Raw genomic sequence first — 21,232 nt, forward strand, 5'->3', positions numbered from 1 at the left:
GCAAACTGCCAGACCCTTTCTTGCCAGACGAGTGAGCAGTGGAGGGGAGCCCTGCTCCGAGGTGTCGGGTGGTTGGCAGAAGTGGCAGGCATTTCCTGCCTAGGCCTGTGGGTTTTGCGGAAGCAAAAGTTTGTCACATCATTTGTCACATTATTCAGGATCACATCTCCCAACCCCTTTGTTCTTTGCTTCTCCAGTTTTTAGCATGGGAGCAGGCTTGCTGAGGAGCTGAAAAGCAAAGGGCTTTGGCTCCCATTTGCAGGGTGACTCTGGGGAAAACTTGTAGCTTTCAGGATTGAAGATGGGTGAGCAGGTCCCTGTAAGCAGTAAAATTCTCTTCTGCCTAATTTTGAAACTTGCTCTAGCTTCTTCCTGCAAGATGCACTTTTGGATGCAGACTGTACTTAGTCTTTGAGAAAGAAAAGTAACCCCTGACTCTCTTTTTGGGGTTTTCTTCTCCTGTTGCTTAACAGGGAAAATTTACTTGGTACATTTAGCTTTTTATTCTCCAGCACTGCTCTCTGGTCCCTGGTCAGACTGACTAGACCAGTGGCAAACATTTTTTCTTCTCAAGGGAATAAAATTTTAACATCTCCAAACTCAGATTCTGCTGTTATTGCTAAGTGAATTCTGAAGGCAATCCATCCAGAGTGTAGGGAGTTGAAAATTGGTACATATTGGAATCTATATTTGATCTCATTTTTGTGATATCTTTTGGCTATTTCAACATAAATGTAGTTCTCAGACATCTTGGAAATCCAGTGAAGTTTATTCAGAATGGCTTGAACACATTTCTTATTTTTATTTAAAAGTTTGTTTTTACTAGCCTAGAGTTAATTAAACCAAATTAAATGAATTGCTTAGGGAGAAATGAGTGATGATTTCCCTCTGCTGGCCAGCTTCTATACAGTTTGCATTGGATGTGGCGTCTAGAAGTCTTCATAATAGTTATCAGTAATTATATAATTTTAAAATTATATAATAATTGATGGACTTCATCTTATGGGAGCAGGGTTTAATAAGACGATGGTTAAAAAGTTGAAGAGGCAAGGAAAGACTGAATCTCATGCTTTCGCTGCAGAAAGTACAGTCTTCCATCTCTCCGACTGAAGAAAGGCCCACTCAGAGTTGACATTGTTCACATTTTCCCATCACAACCATTGGAAAGAGAAGGATATCCTAGAGATAAGAGGCAAGCAGGATACCAACTTGATTGGTAGGATTGGTAGGGACTGTGTTTGGAAGGGAAGTGTCTTGACCAGAGAACCTTCATGGCTATGAGAACATGTGTTTAGGAGTAACCTAGGATCCAGCTTTGAGTTGATAACAGTGGGATTTGAAAGAAACTGTAAATGCTCATAAGATTTTTGTATGAAAAAGTGAGATACTTACATTTACCTTATAGGACATCCATGATGGTTAAAGAAAACATTATAAACCTTTCAAAAGAGTGAGGGGCCAACATGTGTGCCAACAGATTTGCCTCTCCAAAATATTTACAGTCCTATAAACTAGAATTCATGAACCTAGTGGCCCTTGGCAGGAGAGGAGGTTGAAGTGTGTGTAGGGGTGTCATGCCAGTCTACCCAGCTATTATTGAGAAAAAGTGAACCAACCGGACAGGAGAGATCAGTGTGTCTCAGACGGGAAAGGCCAACCTGAGTTCTGCAAAGGGAAGCTGATACAGGGACTTCTTAAATGACCACTTTTGAATTGCTACATAGTTTCTTATCTCACAAAGACAGATTGAAATTAATTATAGACCAAGCATGGTGGTTCATGTTCAGCACTTAGGAGGCTGAGTGGGAGGGCCACCAGTACCAGTCAGCCTGGTTTAGATAGCAATGGACTGTTAAGTAAAATAAAATAAAGATATCAGATATGCATGTTTTGCTGTTTTCTATAATTTCTCCTACTTCCTATAGAGCTGGCCTACATCCTTCCTCTCCTCTCTTATCCTGAGGTGGGCTGTTAGGACAGATTTTATATAGTGGTGACACAGGAGTGTCACATGGAATCAGGTGTGTTTCAACACCAAGGTGGAAAGAAGCTACAGAGAGTTTGACTTGATGATAAAAGAAAAGAAAAAGGAAAAGCCATACCAATGCGGCCCGAGGACACATCTGAAGACACAGTGAACCTCTGCCCCATCTGTGTCCTGCAAACACTGGGCAAATAGAGGGGATCCAGGATGGGATGTAAGCACTTCTCTAAGGTTTCTTCCAAATCAGAACTCTGGGATCCTAGGAAACAAACCAGTTATAGAGTGGCTGCCAAATCTGAATTGGTATGAATGAAAAAGATTTATCAGAGTTTAACTGTTGAACTTAGCAGTGCTTTTCACCAAACCTCTTCACCCAAGGCACAACTTCTGCTCTGTGTAATGCTAAACTCATTGTATTGGGGCCAAATCTTAAAGCTAGTCTAGCCACATGGCTATGATTGTTTCTTCAGTTTGTAGTTTTGTTTGAAAACTTTATTCATACAAACAGGAGAGAAAAAATTTTAAAGAGCCACATGATTATTTTCCAGCAGTTAATGAGAACATCTAGTGATCATCAATTTAAGGAATAAATTCTCTTCCCTAAAAAATGCCCATAACAATATGGACTTGGTCCTACCCAGTTAATTGTCTATTCTGATCATTTTTATTATACATGTTATTCATATAGTTAATAGAATAAACCCATTGGGAACATTTCTCACCAAATTTTTGTACAGTATTACCAAGTCTGTGAAGCGTTTTTAAGTTTGAAAAATAAGAAAAAAGAGAAATAGGTTTTAAATATAGAAAGATATGAATCATTAGATTTAAATCTTTGGGGAAGCACTGGAAGTTTGAAATAATATAAGGAACCGATACCATTACATAATCAGAGTGGGTTTTTGTCTTTGTTTTTCAAATCAGCAATAGGATTGTTCTCTTTCTGTGCATATGTGGGTGTGCATGTGCATATATCCTGTTGCATCTGTGTGGGGCATGCATTCACATACATCTGCACGTGCAATCTCAGCTGTTGTCTTCAGATGCTGTCAACTTTGGTTTTGATAGAAGGTCTTTCACTTGGCATGGATCTTGCTGATTTGGCAAGGATCTGCCTACCTCCCCAAGTGCTGGGGTTAAAGGTGCCATCAGCTCTTTCATGTGAGCCCTGAGATCGAACTGAGATCCTCATACTTAGAGAGGTGAAATAAGCCTTTATTTTCAGATTAGTCAAGCCTCAGAAGCAATTCTACTTAACTATTCAACATCTCATTACACCACAGAATCTGGTGCTGATGGCCACGTTAAGTGTTGATGTCTGTGGTGTCACTAAGCATTCCCTGAAGACAGCATCTCCATGCAGTGTGCCATGCACTCTGTGAGGTCCTAACATCAGCAAAGAAAGCAAAGGAGCCCCCTCACTCTTTTGAAAGACTTATAATGCTTTCTTTAACCATCATGGCTGTCCTATAAGGTAAACATAAGTATCTCACTTTTTCATACAAAAATCTTATGAGCATTTACAGTTTCTTTCAAATCCCACTGTTATCAACTCAAAGCTGGATCCTAGGTTACTCCTAAACACATGTTCTCATAGCCATGAAGGTTCTCTGGTCAAGACACTTCCCTTCCAAACACAATACAATATATATTGGCACATGCATATGAAGGATTTTTTTTAAATAAATGTACTATTTGTTATTAATTCTTTCAGTATGTCATTCATGTACACAATATATTGTCATTATAATCACCCTATTCCCTCTAACTCCTCCAAGATCAAGCACTCACACTCTCATTCCTTCCAAACTTCATCACACACACACACACACACACACACACACACACACACACACACACACTATCCAACATGGGTGTGGACTCATGAACCACTTCTCAGTCCATGCTATAATATTAGCTGGGTAGATCTTGTTTAGATCTTGTTCAGGCAACCACAGCTGCTGGGAGTTCATGAGGACAATGGTTCTGATTCAATCTTTCTGCCCTCTTTTCCCAGATGGTCCCCTGAGCCTGAGAGGAGTATGTGTATAGATGTTCCATTTGTGGCTAAGCATCCAATAGACACTGATTCTCTGTACTTTGATTTGTGAGTTTCTGTGTTAACCACTGTGGGAGGCCAGCTGGGAGACCAGCTTCCACATTTTACCCCAGGGTACTCTTGAGGAGAGAGGGATAAGAGATTTAAATAGGAGGATAGAGAGGAGAGAAACAGATAGAAACACAGGATAGCCTCAAGAGGGCCTGGATCCTTATCTACCAGCCCCTCTGTTTCTTCTAAAGGGCTATTTATAGCAATGCCCAGGGGTGGAACAAAAGACCTCCTCCCCCTACTACAGCCAAGTGCAGACCCTTTCCAGTCACCTGGTAACCACACATGTGGTCAACCAATCCTCTAATGCAGTCCTGCTGGATGAAGCAAGCTCAGATCTCACTAGGAAACCTTTATGGACTCCACAAACCACCATCTACTACACAGAGATGTCACTGATGATGTCTGTGGGCTGCACTAATCTGTGGGCAGAGAGGTGAGAATTTAGAGGGCAGTTTGATGTTACGCCTGTTTACCAGAATAATCATAGTAGATTCAACCCTGGAGCCTGTGAGCCCCCGAGCCATGGGTTCTTGACCAGATTTGCAGTACCCACAGAGAGGACCTTAAATCTAATCAGGATGTATTTGTTTACTCCCATGATATTTGTGTGTCTATGGGCACATCTTGCCACACCAGTCATTGTTTTAGCTACAGGGTCTACATCCAGGTAAGACTGCTGATAACTTTCCACTTAGCAGTCTTCATAGTACCATTGGTTATGAAAGATAGATATATATATATATATATCTATAGACTATATATATATAGTGCGACTGGGTAACTGTCAGCCTCCACTTGTGGCTATATGTTAGAGATAATAATCTATTTCCCAAGGTTGTCAAAGGAATGAGCTAATACATGTGGGAAGCTTGGTAAGACCCCAATTCCTTATGACCAGCGTTCACACTAAATAACACCAATACCTTTGCTGAAATGCCCTCATGGTAATTTCAGGAGTAATGTTAGTGAATTATGAATTATGATAATAGTGAAATAACAAGGTACTAATCATTTTTGGTCATAGAACTCATAGTTTTAAGATATTTAAACATCTATAATTTCATTTCATCAGATGTTTTAGGTAAATAGAAAAAATTATTCTGAATTTTAGAGATAAATAAATTAAGAGGAAGATTAATATATCAATCCACTGAATATACCATACATATGTAACATTATTACTTGACCATTAAAATAAATCAGTTATAAAGGAGAATCCCACCAACAGAGGGTGAAGTGTTTGAGTCAGACTTTCCTCAAATCCCTCTCCCCATTTGCTGGAGTGAGTGTCTCTCCCCTCTCAGCCTCTTTTCTCATCTGGAGAGAAGAGATAGTAGTTCCCTCAAAAGCCTTTGTTGTTTCCCCTATGCCCCAAACTGGAATGTTGTATTTTATCCAAAGCTACCAGGACTTGGGCTCAACCTCCCACTCCTGGGGTGTCCAGAAGTAGGAGTCCCAACCTCTCTAGAATCTTGGCAAACTCAATGTTCCTTCATTTACATGTTCCCCTCGACTGGAGACTCTTTCCTTTTTCATGAAGATGCAGGTCATCAATGCTTGGGCTAAGAGTTCTCTTCCTTCTGACTGATTCAGAGTCAATGGCTCTCCCCTCTGTGCTCAGTCTCTTAGTTGTGTCTGTGATGGTTTCTTATTACCTTCACATGGATACCACAGCTGTACCTGCCTCTCACCCACCTCTCTCTAGCCTCTCGAATGACAAACTACATCTTTAAGTTTGCTGTTCAGGCCTGTCCTCCTTCCTCTCCTCCCCACACTCCCAGCATCTATGTCAGTGATGACTTTGAAGTAGAAATTCTTAGCAGATATAGAAAATTTCACTGAATCGAAGGATCACAATAGTGTTACCCATCAATAAGTACAAGAATATTTGAGATGCTTAGCAGAAAAAATTAGAGTTCACAGCAGTTACTAGTGCTGGGAAGAATCCTAGCCTATTCAACAAGTAACTGCTAAGAAGAACAGCTATGAGTCGTAACAACAGACCCCCAATGGTATGGCTGTCACCCAGGACGTCTTCCAGTCCTGCTCATGGCACTGCCATTGACAGAAGTTTAAATTGAATGAGCACAGCTATGCTCAAACCTTCAAATCACATTTCTGAGGTAGGGTTAGGGGAGAACGCTGTCAGGACTGACTCAGTGTCCATAAAAGAGCCTCAGATGGGAAGTAGATGACTAGCAGGAGAGTGACCCGTCAGGCAGAGAAGGGTGCTGGTGGTGAGTTAGAACCTTGGCTACACTGTCTCTGCCCACTGAGCTCTGAACTCAGTATCCTTGCTTCTCACCCACACAGTGGCTCAGGTGTGAAGACAAGTCTGATAAGGGTTGAGAAGTCATTTCCCTTCCAGGAACCAAGAGCCATTTATGAAAATACCCATGTGGTGAGGCTGTGATAGGCAGACACTGAGGGGTTTCCTGATTCTGTTGATAATGGCTCCCATCAGTTCCCAGATCTTAGTCCTTCATTCACAGATCCAGTTCACACTGGGCGTCATACTGCCTACCACTTACTGCTCTACAAAGCATACAGGTAACATGCACCAGATTGCAAAGCCTGGAAGCCACCTGAACAGCCGCCCCCCCCCGCCCCCCGCCCCCAGTCCTCAGCCACAGGCTTTCCTGTACTCCTCAGCCTTGACCTTATACAGGGGCTGTAGCCATGAAGAGTCGGACATGGCTGATGTCATAGCCTAGCTGCACAAAACGTTACCAGTTCACTCTTCAGCACATAGTAGATTCCTCAGAGAAGAGGTGTAGCACAAGGGTCTCCTGCCCAAGTATCACTTTATACAACAGACTTCCCTTGTGCCCCTTGGAGCTTCCCTTTTAGAAGGACTGTCAGCGACACACAGGTGAGCTTGACACAAGCAAGGCGAAGATACAGTAAAGATATCAGAAGCCAAGTAAATTCAAGATGTGTGCCACGATGGAGAAAGGGAGGGTGGGGATCTTAAAGAATATTTGGTTTGGGGAAGAAAAAGTATATCTAGAGCTAAGATCCACATTCAATGTTAGAAGAGGAAAGTATTCAATTTGGGGGCCTCTGGTGTCCTTAGTTAAGTAAGGACAGACAAGGCTGATCCGCCATGCAGGGTGGAAACTGGTGAAAAAAAATGAAGCAAGTTTCCTTACTCACTGAAAGGTTGTCTCTTTTCTGAGGACTTCAGATCTTTTTCACTTCAGTGTAGTGTGGAGAGGAGGGCAGACCTTGGGATCTTGCTGTGGGATGTGTCCACAGGGTTAAACACAGACTTCTGCAGCTGCATGGGGCACTGGAAATTCCCAGGTGAAGGATGCTGTGCTCGAGTCATCTATAGGATTGCGGCAAGCTCGTGCTCTTTAGAGTTGAGTTTTCCTAAGTCATATTGGCGAGGGGAGTGTGTGTGTGTGTGTGTGTGTGTGTGTGTGTGTGTGTGTGTGTGTCTGTGTCTGTGTGTGTGTGTGTGTATGTATTTATGTATGTGTTTCTATGTGTCTCTGTGTGTGTGCACTTGTCTGTGTGTATCTATGTGTGTGTGCCTCTGTGTGTGTTTGTGTACATATCTGTATGTCTTTGTATATATATGTGTGTGTGTATTTATGTATGTGTTTCTATGTGTTTCTGTGTGTGTGCACTTGTCTGTGTGTATCTATGTGTGTGTGCCTCTGTGTGTGTTTGTGTACATATCTGTATGTCTTTGTATATATGTGTGTGTGTGTGTGTGTGTGTGTGTGTGTGTGTGCCTATGTATGTGCATGTGTATATCTGTGTGTGTGTGCCTGTGTGTGTGTGTCTGAGTGGGTATGAGTGAGTAGATAGAGGGGATTAAGTAGAGTTTCAGTTAGGTGACTTTCATAATTAAGGTCAATTCCAAGGCAGTTGGGCCACCTAGGTGCCTGTTGGAAGGGAGAGGTCTCCATCATAGACTTCAATATTCTGCTTCCTACTGAGTCAGATTTTCTTCTTACCTTCACTGTCTGTGGAGGGGAATTGCATTATGACTTGTTCTGCTAGAGGCAAACTCCTCAGGGACAAAGGATTGTGTGTCCTCACCAGCTCCCTATTGACTGACTGTGGGTGGTACCTATCAATGGTTTCAGTAATTCAGATCCATTCACTGGCAACAGAAGGCCCTTCAAGATTTCATAGGTCTAGATCTTTTTAATAACAGTTGATAATTACTCAATGCTACAAAATGAATTCTGTTCTCTGAAATGCCTGGATGTTTGATTCTGAGTTGAAAGGAATTTTTTATGTCTGGTATCACTAAGTCACATATTTCAATTAAGTAATTTTTCATTTGTCTAAATAAATGATTGTGTGAGACAACTATTCGTTGCCAACCATAATATCTCAGTTTAGATAGTTCTACACACACTACTCTTAAAAACACATCCTACAAACGAAACTTCTCTACAAATTCATAAAAGTGAGAGAGGAAGGAAAAAAATGACTGAACTATGTTTCCCTGATGCACAGATCAATGCTGGTTATACGTAGCCCAGGACTGATCTGGCCCTCCCCTGGTCATCGAGGATGACAGCGGTTTCTGCGCCATTCTCAGTCACTGCCTCACGGTCTGAACAGCTGCTCGAGTGCCAGCCATCAGTCTACCGCCTTGTGGGGAGGAGGAAGTGAAGGAAAGCATGCCTCTTCTCTTTAGGATTTCGCAGAAGTCTCACCACTTCTGCTTACATATAATTGGCCAGAATTTCCTCACATGGCCACACCTAATACAGCGAGATCTGGGAATGCAATGTGTCAACTGGTGTCCAGCTAGTAATGGGCAGTTACAGGAGCCACAGTCCCTACATGCTGTGCGGGATTGGGAGTGGCCTTGTGATGTCTGTTCTCTGTGTGAGTTATATAATGTCAAGGAATCTGCTCAGACTCTGCCTGAGGGTTATAGTTATTGTGACATTCAGACTAGGATATGCCAGGCAATGATGATTTACTGCATTGTTTTGTATTTAAATCTGATAAATTACTCTTCTGGGCCAGATTCCAGACATCCATGCTGGAGCTGATGCTGTGTTGGTCATTCTTTGGCTGACTCTGTCACCCTGGAGAAATGGGGTGCACCAAGTTTAGATTCATCATAACCATTCAACCCATAGGATGTATATTGCATAATGATCACTTTAAATCATGTACAGTTTATAGCAATTTTCTTGTTATTGAGTCAAGATGTTTTTACAGCTTGAACAACATCTTTTGCATAAAGTACATTATCAGCAAGAGCTGATTGAGTTGACCTTCATCATGAGGCTGAAGTAATTTGTCTTGTGCATAAAAGAGAGCATCTGCTGGGATCCACACATTGTCCCAGTGTGTCAACTTAATCTGGTCGTTGAATGGCTGTGGGTAATTGTGATGCACGGGGAGTCACTTCTTCAGTGGAAATATTTTGTAGACAGCAGTGCCTACATCAGGGACTAGGAAACCCTCCAGCATACAGAAGTGCCTAGGTATTAATCGAACCTTCTCCGACCTAAAGATAAGGATTGATTTATCATGAAATCAATGGCTCTCACACATTACCACGTTCACAGCAGCCTTTAATCTTCCTGGAGCCTCTCAGCTACCGATTTGGTGATAAGTAAGAGCCTTCAACTCTTACTTGTTGTTTACTTTTTGTCTGAGCTGAATTTCCTGTCATCTATTTGCCATAGGAAATTGCAACGAGATCCTCAATCAATACTTGGATGACAATTGATTCAAAAAAGCAGAATGTATACCTTCTGTCAGACTTAATTTGTCTTTATATCTACATTCCCAGCTTATTTGGAAATAGGATGGCCTTTTTTTATTTTTCATTTAGTGCAGAATATTTCCATTATGTTTTAGATTTCTTTCTGATCATTTTTGTGATGTATTAGATTGGAGCAGAAAGGCCAATGTTCACATATTTATAAGGGCAGCTGCTGTATTTATTCAGAGTTGATGGCATATGTTTCTCCCTTTTTGCTAACTGAGGGAGGCAGGGTGATGCGTGAATCTTCCACAACTTAGAGTTTACTGGGACTGTAACAACACTATAAAATTTGTGTGATTTTAGGACTTTTTAAATGTCTGTTTTAATGTTTGTTGTGTAGAACACAGCACCACCACTAATCACCACTAATCCTTGTTCTCTGCTGATATGGTAGGGCCCAGGAGGCAGGAAAGCAGCACAGCGGGTCCCCAAACTTACAGTTGAAGGTTCTGTCTCCCTCTCTCCTCCTTGTTTCTCCCATTCTTCCCTTCCCTTACTAGATGGTACCAGTGTGAAGGAGCAGGTTATTACATACTCTACACTACCTGGTATAAGAGAGAAAGCTACCCACATGTAGACTGGGTGCAGCTAGTCAGACCAGCACAACCTACTCACAGGTGATTCCTGTTTGTGAAAACAAGGGAGTTGCTGGTAAACTGAGGGACACTTCCTCACACATCGGGAGTCCCTGGTCCTGAGGATTCAGCCCTGACTACTATCCTCCTTTTAGCATAGAAGACAATACAGGCATGGTCATTTCCTTCTAGAATCTAGATACTGCTTTGGGTTCTTTACCTGTAGCAACTACAGCCTCTGCTGGGACAAGTCCTTGACCCTAACCGCAGCATCTCTATGCTGGTCTCTCTATCAACCAGCTTTCTGTCCCTTCCCTTAATCCCAAAGGAGTCCAAGGAAGCCAGAAGAAATAAGAACATCCTCACCAGCTTCCCCTTTACATCACACACATGCACCAAGACACCTTGCTGTGTGTCCTCAGTGGCTTAGCCCCTTCCTTCCTCTTCTTTGGGGTCCCTGTTCTTGCCTCCCCCACATATTCATGTAGTTGATGTTGAGGCACCCGTACTGAATGGAGGACATCACTGCCCTGATTCTCACTCAGCATGATCTCCTTGAATCATGAGCAGGTCTTCTGCAATCTCTCCCTTCCCACACCAGCTGCACTCACTTTCTCATTTCCCACTGGTTACAATCCAAAAGTGTTTACATGTGGGAGAGCAGGGAACAGTAATTTTCTTCTTTTTTTAATTGAAAAAATTTTCCATACAGTATATTCTGATCATGATTTCTCCTCACCCAGCTCCTCCCAGATCCTACCCACCCACCCAACTCCATGTCTTTTCTTTCTCTCTCTCTTTAGAAAACAAATAAGCAGACAAACAGAACAGAATTTAAAAAGCAAAAACAAGAAACACACAAAAAACAAAACCCATAGAAATACAAAAATGGAAAACATAAAAGCAAAAGACCAGTAAGACCAAAAAGAAAAAAAAAATCCAAACAAAGCACCATAAGACAAAATTACAAAAAAAAAAAAAAAAAAATGGAGTTTGTTTTGTGTTGGCGTCTACTGCTGACATGAGGTCTACTCTTAAGTGTGGTTTATATACCCCGTGTGACTCCATTGGAGAAAGTTAATTTTTCTCCTTCGCAAGCTGTTGTCGGTTAGAGATAGGTTCTTGGTTAAGCAGTCACATCCACTTCCTCCTCCAGCACTGGCACCGTCTGGCTCGAACCTGTGCAGGCCCTGTGTATGCTGCCAGTCTCTCTGTCAGTTCACACATGTGTCGTCCTGTTGTGTCCTTGGCGTCACCCATCATCGCTGGCTCTTACAGTCTTTCTCCCTCCTCTTCTGTAAGGGGAGAAGTTTACTGAAGACATCCCATTTGGGCCAAGTGCTCCAAAGTCTCTCCCTCTCTGCACACTTTTGTGGGTCTCTGTATCAATTGCCATCTGCTGTAGGAGACTGATGATGTCTAAGTAAGACACTGATCTATAAGTATAGCACAATGTCCTTAGGAGTCATCTTATCCTATGTCCCTTTAGCAGAAAAAGAGAATTCCGTGTTAGGGGGACAGTATTTTTGCCGATCCCAGAAAGCAATTTTTCCTAATATATTTCATGTATTTGTAGATTTATTTAAAGATATGGAAGTATTTGTGTTGTCACCAAAACCTTTCCAACTTTTTTAATCTGTACAACTTCTTTTTTAGCTATCTTTTACAAAAAAAAAAAAATACTTCCTTTTAAAAATAGTTTTCCATTTAAGTGAATGTTATTAAATGGGAAGTATCCCAAACAGCTCCTGTATTTGAAAAAGTGGTCCTTGATTTGTGGCACTGTTATAGAAGGCTATATAACCTTTTGGGCCAGGTACTTACTTGCAGATTGGGGCGTTGGGCCAACAAGGCATATCCCCATTTCCAGCCTGAGTCCTTTACTTCCTGGTTTGCCAAGAAAAGTAACTCATAAAGTTGATAGCCAGGCTGTGAATCCCAGGCACTCTCATCAGTTACTTCCCTTGTTTTGTGACCAAAACCTAATAGAAGCAGCTCATGGAAAGGAGTAGTTTGGGCTCATGGTTTGAGAGGACTTGACACCTACCTCCATGACATGCCTTCCTCCTAAAGGTTCCTCAGGCTCCCAAAACCGATGCTGGGACCAAAGATTCTAACACCTGAGCCCCAGGTAGACATTTCACATCCAAACCATGACAGTACCCTTCCAGGCTCAGATCTTCAAGACAGGAAATCTTGGCCTTGTCAGCTGTGTTAGTCTCTTGCCTCCTGGCTGTGTCAGAGTGCCTGACATGGACAGTGTTAGCAATGCAGGGTTGATTTTGGCTCACAGTCCAAGGGTATAATCCACTATGGCAAAAAAGTCACAGTGGCGGGGATCTGAGGTCACATTGCATCCACAGTCAGCTTGCTTTTTTCTTGTCATTCATTCCTGTACCCCAGCCCATGGATGGCACCACTCACAGCCAAAATGGGTCCCCCCACCTTAATTTATCTGATCTAGAAACTCCCCCATAGACCTGACAGAGTTTGATTTCTTTGTTCAAGTTGACAATCAATATGAACCATCAAATCAACAATTTGCTGCTTGATTGACAAGGTCATAGGTCACTGGCTAACCTATGACTTGGATGTGCATACCTGTATAGTCAGATTTGACTGCAGTGGACAGAATCCTTATACAAAATATATGTACACAGGCCCATGGTTATCCCTTCAGCTGAGGTGATGGCTGTGGGCATTCCCTGACAGGATCCTAGAATTGTGGACAGGCTAATAAAAACCATAACCAATCCAACTGAAAGGGATCTGCTAACACTCCTGAGCACTTACATTGGGCCACACTGTCAGTTTTGTTCAAGCAGTTCAGACACACTAACCCTTCCAGTCTTACCCACAGTCATATAGGGTGGTTTAGATTCTTGCCTGCTATTGTGAGGAAACGCTCTGACAAACAACAATTCTGGGAGGAGAAGGTTTATTTGGCTCACACTTCCAGGTCACACTCCAGCACTGAGAGGAATCAAGGTGGGATCCACAGAGGAAACACCTCTTGCTGGCTTTTTTATACAGGAGCCAGATGTGGGCAGTTATAACAAAGACCAGAGGCAAGAAAGCCACTTTCTAAAGGAACCTGTGTCCACATGATGGCACAGGAATGATAAAGGAGGAACTGAAAAAGTGCCATGGCTTATGGAGGAAGAAATTCCCCAGCAGCTTTTATGTTTGTTTGTTTGTTTGTTTTAAAGAATTGATACTGGAGAGAGAATTCGTCAGCTAAGAACACTGGCTGCTCTTGCAGAGGACCCGAGTTCTGTTCTCAGGACCCATATGGAGGCTCACAACTGTAACTCCAGTTCTAGGGCATCTGACACCCTCTCTGACCTCCATGGGCAACAGGCACATATGTGAATATGTGATGCACAGATCTCTCTCTCTCTCTCTCTCTCTCTCTCTCTCTCTCTCTCTCTCTCTCTCTCTCATACACATATACACATACATACACACAAATAAATACTTTAAAATTAAGAATCATTTCAACTTGCCAGCTGTAATACAGATTTTTTTCTGTTTTATATTTTACCTGTTGGCATTTTAAAAATTAGGATAATGTTTGAACATTGATTTCTTCATTTTTTTTTAAATTTACATTATTACATTATAGCAAGTTTGCTCTAGATTCTGTCTTAAATTTTTGTTATTGGTTTTGAAATTAAAGTATAATTTTTCTTTTTCTCCCTCTAAGCCTTAACTATTTCCCCCTCCTTGCATGCTCTTAAATCATGACCTCTTTTTCTTTAATTATTATTATTAAATATATATGTGTATGAATATATACACCTGAATATATAAATACAACCTGTTCAGTCTGTTTAGAGTCACTTGTATGTATATAATTTCAGGCTAACTACTTTGAATAAGGATTTTTATTGTTCTTACTTTTTTCTTACACTATTTTGGAATACGAATTTTTAAATTATTTAATGTTCAAATAATGCATGCATATTCTCCTGGAAAATAACCACTTGAAGAGGAAATGAAACTCATCGCCCTACAGAGATGACTGGCAATGTGGAAGTATGGTGTCTAAAGATTTTTATCCAGCTCTCTGGGAAGAACTGTTTACTCCTTCAAAGAGAACCCACTACCTCTGTGCAGTCCCACACGGGGCTGCTTACACTTTAGGGCATTTACAAGCAGCTTCCTTTGCTTTCTGCAATGGTGCTGTGGTTTGAAAGGAAAACACGAGTCTCTTACTCATAATGTGAGTAAAGACCACTCTGGCATGAGGCCATGCTCAGCACTCAGGTTCTATGGAGCCTGGTGTGAAAGCAGATAGTCCAGGTATGGGCACAGAGGCTGAGAGGTGAGGATCCTCTTTCTCAGCCTTTCCTCCCTCTCGCAGGGGGCTCCTCCTACAAGAGAATTGACTTCACCCTGGACTTTCTTCCTTCTCAGGCTTTGACAGCTAATTATGACATGTGACCCTCAAAATGTGCATGAAAGTCTTGGGTGCACACTGAGGGGAGGTGTTGTGCTTCACCAGACACCATCCGCATCACTCAGTCTTAGCACACTGTGAAATGCCTCCTGTGGCAGGCAGTGTTGGCCTTTAAGAACTTAGTCCTCCTTATGCAGTCCTCCTCCCAATGCTTCTTTCCATACCCCAGGAAACCCCAGATCTCCTAAATCACTTTTATACATCCCCTTCAGTTCTCAGGGCATCATGAAACCATGTTAATGCAAGATGAGCAGTGTAGTGGTGATTTATTCTGTTTAGAATACACGTTAGTGTTTTGGAAAAGCCCAGAATACCATTGAATACACCCAGATTCAAGCAGAAATATTGGAGTCACAAGGGAAGCATTTTGGACAGTGTGAAGAGGCTACGACCTCTCAGACACTGTGTGATGGAGAGAAATGTTGATCTGTCTGGACTCAGGCTTACAGTAGCCAGGGCCCTTTCCTGGGAGGTCCTCTTCCTCCCTCTCAGGGTGACTTGGGTTCTGAGAAGAACCGGAAGGAGCAGGGAAGCTCTAGGGTTGGAAGTGGTTTCACTGAAGGGTGGGCCAGAGTGATCCCTCAATCCAGAGAGACCAGGACTGAGTCAACAAACTTGCCAAGAGCCTGCTCCTTTGCTGGGGTGACTTGTTGTCCTTCTCACTATGGAATAATCCACTGCCTTAAACTCTCCAGAGAGCAACATAGCACACGAGGGACCAGTCTGGTTTCTGGTTGTGGTTCTGATCTAGATTTGAGCAAGTCACTTACTTCAGTGAAGCATCATGATCAACATTAGTCTGTGATGGAGCTAGTCTCTACTTACAGATACTAGGTATAAACACAAGACCACTCATTCGAATACCCTGGAGTAATTAGGTTGTACTGTGCCAGAGGGCATCAACAAACGAAAACTGATGAACATCTGGGGCTTATGACAAGCAGATTGGCCAGGTCCCCTGTCAGCTTTCATTCTGGTCATGAATTCACATTCTTTTTCCCTTACCTCCCCTCCCGTTTCTTCTCCTCCCCTCTCTCCCTCCCCTCCCCTGCTCTCTCCTTTCTCTTTTTTGCTGGACAATTTATGCTCTGGGCTGTTTATAAGTAGATGAAATCTGCTAATCTATTCTTGGGCCTCATGTGGGACAAAAATGAGGAAACTGGATTCCAGACAAAACTTTACCAAAATCCAGCTTTGTTACCATAAAAACAACTTGGCTTCACATCCCCATGTGTAAATGAGTTGGGTCCCATGATCCCCAAGGCTCCTTCTGTTTACTCACAAGATCACCACCCTGTTTCGAGTAGACGGTCCTGTGCCTAAGAGCAGACCCACCCTCTGGATGAGCTGTGAGTGCCAACACTGGGTGATGACAAACTCCATTGTGCTGTCTTCTCTTGCAACCAGATCCCCTTTCTACTGTTTCTTGTTATCCCAACTTTCTTCAAGGCAACAATCAGGCAGTATAGTCTGCATATTATTGTCTGCATTATGAAAAGCCACTGGCCATGGGGGTTTTGGATTCCCATTTCAACATCCTAAAATATCTACATTTCTTTTCAATTCCATCTCTATCATGTATGTTTAGTTATTAATTATTAATTGATCAAATGGTTAATTTCTCTTTTCATGTCATGTTAAATAAAATTTACCCTATTCCCTTATCGGAACAATGTGTTAGTTCCAGATAATAAAGTTTTGTTATTTCTATATAGAAAGGAAGAGCCAAGTTTATAAATGTTAGAGCTCAATCCACAAAACAGGTATACTTAGCTTAACAACTGCAGTACCAGAAATGGCAATAAATACTTAAAGTTACTAACAGCGTGATTTTTTTATTAACATTGGGTGAAATTCAGTGACAGGAGTTAGTGGAAGCAATGTATCCGTGATTTATTAGCTATACACTAGTAATGTATACATGTGCAGTTTGAATCAAACTCTATCACATCCTGTAAGCTGACCCTGGGCTACTTATCTGTGTTTCGGTTTCCTCCGATCTCAAGGGAAGAAGGTGATAATTAAATGAATTAAGATTGGTAAAATGTTTAGAACAACACTTGCCAGAGGAAAAGTACATTATAATTGTGGTTGTTTTTTAGGGAAGGAATCAAAGAGCATAATTCATATTCAGAACAGGTTGAAAGGGAACAGTGAATAGGAGGTAGAAGAGGGATAGACAGCTATGGGAGAAGCACGTCTGTAATAAGAACACAGGAGACTAGAGAGGGTGGGAGAGAATTCTACAAGTTTCCTCTCAGTGCTCTTCAAAACATGAAGTTAATGTTTATACTGACTGAGTCCTGAGCCCTCGGTGTAGACTGCCCGGGCCGGAGCTGCGGACCAGGCAGTGGATGGAATAAGTCAATTAGCTGATGAGTGTGCGCAGACAGGGACCTCTAACTATACAGCACCTCACAGACAGACCGGCACAGGGGTCAGCCCACAGAGGTGTCAATCACCCTCAGCCAAGGGTCCACTAGCTGTGTCAAGGGGTCCGCAAGGGACTGGTGGTCGACGCACTTGCCACAGTTGCCCCCACCCCCCACCCCTGCCGCTTGCTTGTATGTACATGGGTAGATAGTATTCAGTGTCTCACCTGGATTCCTAAAAATGTCCTTGATATATCTTCGTGAGTTGCACTTTACTGAAACCTTTGCACTCTCATACTCAAAGAGAAATGGGTAGATTACATTTAATGATGTGGGAAACACTTTGTCATCCTAGGAGCTTACCGGAAGCCAGGGTGAGGGACTTAGTTCTGAGAAGTCCTCTGTCAGCACAAAGGCTGAGCTCCATGTTGGAGAGTTGAGGTCTCTAAGAAATCTATTAGAAGTGGACTGTAGCATTTTGGAGGTGCTGTGGGGGGCAGTGCATTTGAGGAGTTAAACATGGAATCATATTAAAAGCAAGAGTCTGGCACCACTGAGGTAAGGTATGCTTCAAGCAAATGTTTCCACCAATAATTCTCCCCTACCCTAAGTAAATCCCAGACTGGCCATGCACTTCTGATCTCCAGTCTCTGCCTGCCAAGTGCTAAAGAACTTTTGAATACTGTTTCTCAACATGATCTAAAAGCTTAACTCCTAGCTAAGGGGAATGGATCACAGTGGTCCGAGAAGGCTGTTTTTCACGAGACACCCTTCCCAGAGTGCCCATCCATAAAACAGGCAGCCTTTCCACTGGCAGCGAAGCATAACTTGCCACACGGTGCATCTGGTGCTGACTGACGGCTTACTTCCTTTCTGGAGTTCTTCCTGTTGCTGCAGAGCCTCCCCAGTGTCACCGCTAACTGCTTACAGTTGGACTTTCAGAAGCTTAATGCCAGGTACAGCTAGGGAAACCATAAATACTGATGGGTGTGGGAGCAAAAAGGCCCAGAACCTTTGTCTCAATGTGGGACAAGCTTTGAGGATCATTCACAGTCCAGAGCTGTCCTAAAGGTCAGAGAGGAGACTCAGCTGAGTTTCAAACACTGCTGGTATCTTTGTCATGCTGTTCCCTTCCTGGTTTCTCCCAAGATACATCCTTCGTCCTTAGCTCATACACAATCTTATGACAGGTTGGGGAGTGGAGCAGGGATAGCCAGAGCCTATCTGGTTACAACAAAAACTGACAGATCTTTATGACTTACTGATATTTGTCTTAGAAATGGTATAGAGGGTGTGTTTGAGAGGAGAAAAATGTAGGTAATAAACCATTACCAGAAAAACCATTTATTAGGTTAAACCATCTATTATTCAAATATAGAACCATTTGAAAGCCAGACTTATTTTTGTGGGAGTTTATAGCAGAATTGAGAAGAAGTGGAATTTTTTAGCCATCCTCCCTCACTCATGATAGTATCCATGATTGCTGTCCTAACCAAGGAGATGCACGTTACAATTGATGTGTTCACATTGATACCTCACAGTTCCAAGTCTGTGGCTTGTGTTAGGTTCATGCTTGGTGCATGAGCTGTGAGCCCGGGTGGATGGGCAGGGACTGGTACATTCTTCACAGCCCCACACGGCTGTGTTCCCATTCTGCTGTTAGATACCAAATTCTGAAACTTTGTCCACTGTTAGGATGGTAGTCAACAAATGTGGTAGGCTCAATGCGTTCACACCATGAAACAGGTCTCTAATCAAGCTCCCATTATTCTACTGGCAACAGGAGGATCAAGGTCAGCTAAGACCAGAGCCTACTCCAGCCAGAAGGGCTTTCTTTGGCTACAAGAATAAAAGGGGATCTGAGGATTTTGCAGAAGAAATGGGGAAACATGCTGCTTGTTCCCTAGTCTGACCCCTGACCCAGGGTTGTGTTTGAATGAAAAGTGCCACTAATCTTCTGTTTTCTCTGGAATTGTAAGAAAGATGTCATGCCATTGGTATCCAGACTCACTTTCCTGATGATCATCCATGTCCTTAACATAGCCAGAGTGGAAAGGCTCAGAGTTCACCTGACAAGCTAAGCGATGTCACGTGTTTTGCACATGTGCTGCCCTAGCTGGTCTTGACTTTATTGAGACTAAACCAGTGCTCTGGGCAGCAAAACAACTTCATTTCTATATGGATTTTTTTCTTGCAGCAATTTTATTTCATTCTGCTTTTCCTTGTAAGAAAATTACTGATAAATATATTAAGGAGAAATATGTTTTCAGAGTGAAGAGTCTTTTCTTAGTTCCTCAGCAGTGTCCAATGAATCAGGGTTCACTTGGGCACTGCTACTGAGGGAATGCACTTGTGACCAATTTGCCAGCATCATTTGAGCCACAAACCCATACTGTCATGGCCTGCAGGTTAGAGACACAGCAGCAAATAAAAGCAGACAGGTCCCTTCTGTGTGAACCTTCTCCCTTAGACAGTACTGAACACATACTCATAAAGCTCATTGGTGTCCAACAACGAATTCCTAAAGAGACAATAAGCAAGCATTAAATAATGAGAAAAGTCCTACAGTGTGCCACGAGGAAGGAATCTTCAAATTGAGATATGTGAGATGAGCAGGAGTTAGCCAGGTAAAGGGGGCATGGATGAACCAACTGGGCAGGGAAGCTGAGGGAGGAGAAAGGATGACCCCATTTGTACCACTCAAGGATGGCCAGTGGGGACTGAGGGTGCAGGAACAGGAGGAGGTTTAAAGTGAGGATAGTCTTCCAGCTAGAGGCCAAACCAAACAGGGTTCTTGACGTCTAGTTAAGAATTCTGGCCTTTTCCTAAGCGTGATGAGTAATGAAAATTATAGAGTGGAGAGAGCAGACAGGCCTTAGAACATTGTATTGCATTTTTATTCAGGGTTGAACAAGTGCTGAGGTAACCACTCTAGAAACAGTCATTTCAAGTGTGGACACCGAGGGAGCAGAGTGTGGGTCTCTAGTTTTTAGCATGATAGTAGGAGTATGCTGGTCTTGGGAAGATAATCTAAAGTACATTTCTTCTTTTGCCATGACCAGTGTGAGTCAATGTGTGGACATTGGTTTTCTTTCAACATGTTTGAGGGAACGTCATCTGATGAAAAGAACCAAAGTCGGTAGCTCTGTCCTCTGACACCGCTGTCTGTCTGTTCACAGATCAGGCCCCACTCCAACTACGCTTCCAGCTCCACCTCCCTGCCCTGCCCAGGCTCCTCAGCTCTGATGTGGAATGACCAGCTGGAAAGGTGAGATGAAAGTCTGCCTGCTTGACAGAGAAGCCTTCGTCCTTGGCTTAGGTCCATCTACTGATACCAAGACAAAAATATCTCTGAGAATCAAAATGTAAGAGCTGAGGAGATGGCTCAGTCTGTAAGTGCTTGCCTCAAGCATGAGGACCTCCATTCAACACCCAGAACCAAAGGCCAGGTGTGATGGCACCTGTAATCTCAGTCATGAAGGGATAGCAGGAAGAGACAGGGGAATCCCTGGAGTTCACTGGCCAGTTAGCCAATGAGAGGCACTGTCTCAATCAAAAAGGGGAAAGTCACTTGAGGACCAGCACTCAAGATTGTCCACTGACCTACACACACACACACACACACACACACACACACACACACACACACACACACACGTCACCACACTCATTTTAATCCAGGAAAGCCAAACTGGACAGGGTAGCTTTCTTTTGTAAAACCCTTCAGACACTTCCTCCCACCGAGACTGATTCTAGCTTGATTTTGTGACAAATTAGCTCCTCATCCATGTCGCTGAGTGCTTATAATAAGATGCATAATAAGTGTTTTACAACTGAGCCAGTGTTTTAATCAGACACCAGAGCCCAATGTCTTTGCCACATGGCCAGCACACTCTCAGTTCCCCTTTGGATTTGATTTAATTTGTATGAAATGTGTCCTTCGGTGAATAAACACTCTGGAAAACAGAGCA

General features: G+C 42.7%; 1 protein-coding gene across 2 annotated transcripts in view; it reads left to right on the top strand.

Annotated features, from left to right (window-relative positions):
- Ptger3 (prostaglandin E receptor 3) overlaps positions 1-21,232 on the top strand; it is a 68,407-nt gene that overhangs the window by 41,580 nt on the left and 5,595 nt on the right. For both annotated transcript variants that reach the window (XM_028890370.2, XM_037207251.1), the window contains exon 3: positions 20,441-20,529. In XM_028890370.2, the coding sequence (XP_028746203.1) occupies positions 20,441-20,529 (89 nt within the window). The remainder of the gene's footprint in view (positions 1-20,440; positions 20,530-21,232) is intronic.

This window comes from Peromyscus leucopus, chromosome 6, assembly GCF_004664715.2.
Source record: "Peromyscus leucopus breed LL Stock chromosome 6, UCI_PerLeu_2.1, whole genome shotgun sequence".
In the NCBI taxonomy this organism is placed as follows: domain Eukaryota; kingdom Metazoa; phylum Chordata; class Mammalia; order Rodentia; family Cricetidae; genus Peromyscus; species Peromyscus leucopus.